The 5,911-nt window shown below is 45.6% G+C and overlaps 1 protein-coding gene across 5 annotated transcripts in view; it reads right to left on the reverse strand.

The window, feature by feature from the left end:
- Positions 1 to 5,911, reverse strand: part of LOC103391965 (rho GTPase-activating protein 20-like) — a 56,943-nt gene continuing 51,032 nt past the window's right edge. For 4 of the 5 annotated variants that reach the window (XM_025063611.1, XM_008328466.3, XM_008328462.3 and 1 more), the window contains 2 exons: positions 5,367 to 5,481; positions 2,806 to 4,478 (listed from right to left, as the gene is read on the reverse strand). In XM_025063611.1, coding sequence (XP_024919379.1) covers positions 2,806 to 4,478; positions 5,367 to 5,481 — 1,788 coding nt within the window. Of the gene's footprint in view, positions 4,479 to 5,366; positions 5,482 to 5,911 lie in introns of all 5 variants that reach the window. The other variant, XM_025063612.1, reaches the window with a different exon arrangement.

A 5,911-nucleotide genomic window follows, 5' to 3' on the forward strand; every position in this document is an offset into this window, starting at 1 on the left:
TCCTTTAGAGCAACATTTATTCAAATCCATGACAATTTTGTTCTGGCAAACGCCGGACATCAGGTGAACAGAATATATACATGGTGCTTTATGTAGCAAATATACTTTCTATAGCGACAGCAGCAGCAGAATTGGCATTTGTACAAAGGTACACGTGATATTTTAGTTCTTCACAAAACATACCAAAGGACATATATTTACTTATATACTTCTATATATCTTTATTCAAAGCATACATTCATACATATGAACCATATCTAAAAACGTATGCTTTTTCTTTACCATAAATACGCTGAGGCTTTGTTACATGTTTGACACAATTCACTGTAAAAGAGGAAGGGAGTAACGTAGGAATAAAAACAGGACAATGTCCATTTCTGAGCCTTTTTACATGGCAGCACTTCTCGTACAAACTCGTACGGCCTTATTTCACCGCGCTTCATTTATCGAATAACACTGTGACATTATATCTTAGTATCTACAGCTGTGTATTTACTGTAAACACCAGGGTTAGAAATTAGCAGAGGTAGCTTGTAGCTAAAACACTTTGTATTTGGCTGAAAGACTGACGGCGTTTAGTCGAAACAGTTGGGAGTGCTATTTTTTAGCAGTCTGGTATTCTGTATGTATAAATACAGAGTAGATATAAGTTAGCTAAAGGAAACAAGAAATAGCCAAACCGTCAGTAAATGTAGCTAATGGAGATAGACATATAAATAGAAATTTTAAAGTGCTAAAAATTTAGCTCAACATAAATCGATGACAACAAAAGACAACTAGATTAGACCACATTTAGGAATAAATGAAAAGCTAAAAGTTAGCTACAACACTTAAAAGCTAAAATAAGCCATACGCTACGCTACCTAGACAGTAGAACAACATATCTAAATGTTTAAGATTAGTGGAAAAATAAGAAACAAGTTAACTGTGGTCTGAAGGAGAAACTTTAGTTATTTCTTAGAATTACCATAAGGTGACTTTATTTTACAGAAAAAGAATTTAGGAAAGTTTCGTTCCCTGGCGTTTCTGTCCGTGAAGTCACAGTAGAATAAGGCCGTACAAGTGTCACATTAGGAGACATCACATTTCTAATGATGTGAGTTAAACGTTGAAACATTGTTTATGCACTTACGACGGCACACACACACACACACACTCACACACACACCTAACATACTGTGTACTTAAATGAGAGACTGTTGAAGTGCTTTAAATACAAGAAAAAATGAACCCATACTATAATGTTTTCCTCTCACACTCTCGTCGGACTGACAATGATCATGTCACACTGATCGGCTCACTAACACACACTGACAGTTTGTCCTCCCTCCTGGTCCTCCTCCCCCCTCCCTGCCTCCCTTCCAGGTGACGGAGACATAAAGCAGAGCTCCACAAGGACAACACTGAGCCCCTGTGGAAACTCCCAAATAAATACAGACCTGACTGCTTCACTGAGTCCTGCGGACGGTATGGACGTCACTGCAAGAGCAACGGTCCACAAAACATGAAGATGCAACGTCTATACAATGAGATTTATTATATCTTTGAAGAAACAAGTCTGAGCAGTGGGACACATGGATTTACAAAAGAAATAGATTTGAGTTAAAACAACAACTAAACCCAGTGTTCAGAAATGTTTTTTTTTTTTTTCTTGTTTCGGCCTGGAGGGGGCCACACACAGTAATTCACCAGGCTCTCATGTACATGTAGACTTTGCGTGAACTCTACATGGCGGCAATCTGGAACGCATTAGACTCTATTTAGATTCCAGAAAGTGAAGCGAAAAGCTTTGGTTGAAGTTTGGTTGCTATGTTACCCGCTGGCTAGAAATCTGACTAAAAAAATCCATAATTCATATTCGAATGAAACACGTTTGAATCACTGCAGTGAACGGCTGTTGGTGTAGCCACATATTCTAGAGCAGGGGCGCCCACACTATTCTGGCTTGGGAGCCATAATTCAAATAACCAGGTTAAAGTGATTTACCCACATTCAAAACGTTAAATATATTTGTACTCATTTATGGTGAACACAATTTTTTACAGGCCTAATATGTTTTTATTTAATAATTTAATATGTATTTTTAAATTTTCTTTTCTTTGCTCATGATCTCATGCGCTCCCTTTACAACAGGGGTGTCAAACATACAGCCCGCGGGCCAGAAACGGTCCACTCCGGGGTTCAATGCGGCCCACTTGAAGAATTTTGAACGCTTCATGTTCATGATGTTTTGTCAAAGTATTTTCTAATATACTTGTACTTATTTGCATGAAAACAAAGGGGAAAGACACCTATATTGTTATTTATTGGTAATTATGTGATGATTGTACTGGTCCGGCCCACTTGACATCTAATCAGGCTGTATGTGGGCCCTGAACCAAAATTAGTTTGACACCCCAGCTTTACAATTTGGGCACCCCGAGTATTATATTATTCAGTGCCACATACAGTATGGCATAAAGCAACAATTTTACCAGCCTACGTGAGGTATCTTGACTGTGGGCCACATTCCAATCCAAATTTTAACGGTGAGTGGCCCACATTGTAGACTTTTGATGTAAACCCGATAACCCACAGATGATGTGGCCCACCAATTCATTACTGTACTGCAAGTAAAACAAGAAAAATATTTGAACTTCAAACATAGCACAAAGCCACAAAAATATTCCTAACTCTGGGAACTATTGGTTTATGGTAACGGAGGACAAGGGGAGGACCAGGTGACCAGGTGTACCATTACCTGGAATAACCTAAGATTTTTTTTTTTTTTTTTTGGAGGACTCTCACGCGCACACGCACAAATATCTACACGTACGACTCTTCGGCAAAAAACAGCTTTTCGAAATCGTCCATTCGCGGGTCGCTGCAGCGTTTGCTCTGCCACTCCCTTTTACCCTGCACGATCGCCAACGCCACCTCCTGACTTCGCCGCAAACACGCATCTGAATCCTTACGATCCTGTGAGGAAAAGTAGTCCCGAACGGCCCGAGTGGCGGAAGGAGACAGGCAGTAATGCGCCTCCTGGTGGTTCGGCTCCACGTCCGACACTCTCAGTCCGCCCTCTTGGGTCTGACCCTTGACAATTCGAGATCTGTTCAAGGAAAGGGTATAAGAAGGGTTCGTTGGGACTTTTGCGGGTTCGGATGCTCGACGCGGGAGAGGAAGTGTCTTTACTCTGTATCCGTCCAGAGTCGGAGACAAAGAGTTGGACTTTTGCCTCTGGAGGACCAGAGCGGTGGCACCTTGGCCGTAGAAGACACCCTGTGGGGGCTGCACGCACTCAATTCCGGTAAGTCTCTGAGTGACCTCGCTCCCTGTCGGGGTTTTGGCATCATCGGCAGAGTTGGGGATCGGGGGTCTGGAGGTGCAGGTGTGGTGGTGGAGCTGCCTCAGCTCTCGGACCGTCAGGGGGTTTTCAGATCCCCTGTAGAAAGGTGAACGGATACGCTGCAGCTGCAGCAAAGCCTGCTGGTAGGAAGGAGGGCTGCTGAGTCTCCTCTGGCCGCTTTGAGGCGTTGCAGGTGCTGCTTCCGGTGCAACGGCGGCGCAACCGTTACAGTTTGCGATTGGTTTCCCATTCACTGCGGGCGAATTGTCTTCCGCGTGCCCGTTCTCGCGCTGCTTCAGTGACCGACGGCAGCCCTTCTTCAACCAGGTGCTGGGTTGAGGCATGGAGTTGTTCTGGACGGAGCGAGAAGGCGGTGGATGTTGGGGCGTAGCGTCCTGCTGGGGTCGACCGGGAAGAAGTGGGGATAGAGGAGGAGGTGGAGGAGGAGGCTCGGCCAATGAAATCACTGCGTTGCTGGCGTAGTCAGTGGAATACTGAGAGAAGGCGGAGTCTAAGGAGCTGAGGGAGGAGCCTGTGGGGGAGGTTGCCGGTGAGGACAGACTGGAGCAGCTGGCGTCCAGCCTTAATGGAGGTGGAGGCGCATGCTTCGACTTTCTCCGCCCGCCGTTCTGGACTTTGGCACCTGCTTTCTCACAAGTGTCGACCAGCTCCTCTTTGAGCTGAAGCCCATTCAGCGCCTGCTCCAGAAACACCTCATCCTCTCCCTCCTCCCTCTCCCCATCAATGGCAGCATCGTAGCTCGCCTTCCTCAGTGGGGGGCAGTGGTTGCTAGCATGAACCACAAAAGGGCCTGACGGTGGCGTCGTATTTGCCAGGGTCAAAGCCGGCTCTGAGCTTCTCCTCAGCCTCCTCGAACCCAGCGAAGTTCCGTTGACCTGACGGCTGCGGTGCTGCCGGACCGCCGGGCTGAACCTCCTGGGTCTGGCCAGCGGGGGGAGCTGCAGGTCGGCTTCCTGGTCGAGATCGGGGTCGCAGTCGCTGAGGGTGATGACGGAGTCGCGGCTGCAGCTGTCGGGCTTGTCCTTGTCCCGTAGCGGCAGCTGCTCCTGGTAGGGAGACTCTGGCTCGTCGTTGAGCTCGTTCTCCAGACTGTCGTAGGAGGAGTCGTTCATCTGGAAGGACGCCGCGTCTTTAGGAAGAAAAGGATGGGAAAAGGGAAAAAAGAGGAAATTGGTATTATTAAAATCCATTATTAAAATATGAAGCATGAACTGCTTTTTGTACCAAGGACTACCAGTATTTTGTACCAGTCTCAGATGTGGACCGGTAACATCGCTTTTCGCATTGTTGAAGGATCGATAGATTTTCACCTATTTTTTTTTTAACATTGTCAGATTATCTTTAAATGAAAAAAGTAAAGCGATATGGAATGAAGTAAATTAGTAAAACTAAAGTAGATTTTTTCACCGTGTCCCGGTGCCAAATGACCTATGGACCGACAATGGCCCCCAGACCAGGGGTTGAGGAGCCCTGTCCATTTCTACTACAACATTTCATTTGTGGATTTTTGAATTTACTCGACAGGACTCTACTCTAACCCTGTGTTAACACTGCTTCAGTGTACGGGTCATAACAAAACAAGCTCTGTCGTTGACTGTGTGTTGATCGGGGTCAGGGGGTGTTGACCTGCGGTTAATTTGCAGTGATTGCTGGGGTCATAGGTGCAAATTAGCACAGGTCTGAATCTCCTCATTCATAAATACAACCAACTTTTTTCTGTATTTTCCTCCATGAATAAATCGATGTCAGACGGCACGGAGCAGGGTGACCGTTTGTTCTTTGTTCTCTCTCTCATCTCGGAGAATCCCCAATCCTGACTGTGTTTATTCATCATCACGGCTCCAGGTTTCTGTTACACCCACTGAACGTTCCACGCCGGAGTTCAGTGGACAAACCAGCGCCACTGAACATCTTTTGTATACGTTTGACTACTGTCTGGACACCGACTCCATGATGAGTCACCGACGGTCAACCATCTTTTTCCTACTGTACGTGGACGCTCCGATCAATGTGGTACCTGATCCATGGTCACTGCTGCAGCTCTTCTGGTTATAGTTCCTGAACAGCATGGTAACGTCTTCTCCCAGGACACTGCTGCAGTTCTCGATGAGGAAGCGAACCAACTCGCATACCTGAAGGAAGAGGAAAATACGTTATTATTATTATTATTATAATTATTATATACTGAACTTCCTCTTGGCTTTGCTTCAGTGGCTGACCGGTCGTTTCCGTGTCGTGCAGGTGCGATTCTGTTCCAGTCAGCACAGGGGAAAAACAAACACTGTTGCTTTTACTGAATGCCTTCAGATTCACAATTTATATTCAGAGAAAATGCCGAAAATCTTTTGTTTCAGACCTGGACAATGTCCTAATAACAACATGTGACAGCTGTGATTAGCTGGGAACAGCAGAAATATTCGGAATCCGTCAAGATTATCCCTCATAACGACCGCATTTGTTTTCACACGAGACCCCCGTGCCCTACATTCACAGGAGGAATGACACGAAGACGACGAGTTCCAGCCGCAGTCCCCGTTTGTCGGCTCTTTTTTTTTTTTTTTT

The sequence above is a fragment of the Cynoglossus semilaevis genome, chromosome 16 (genome assembly GCF_000523025.1).
Source record: "Cynoglossus semilaevis isolate Cse_v1.0 chromosome 16, Cse_v1.0, whole genome shotgun sequence".
In the NCBI taxonomy this organism is placed as follows: domain Eukaryota; kingdom Metazoa; phylum Chordata; class Actinopteri; order Pleuronectiformes; family Cynoglossidae; genus Cynoglossus; species Cynoglossus semilaevis.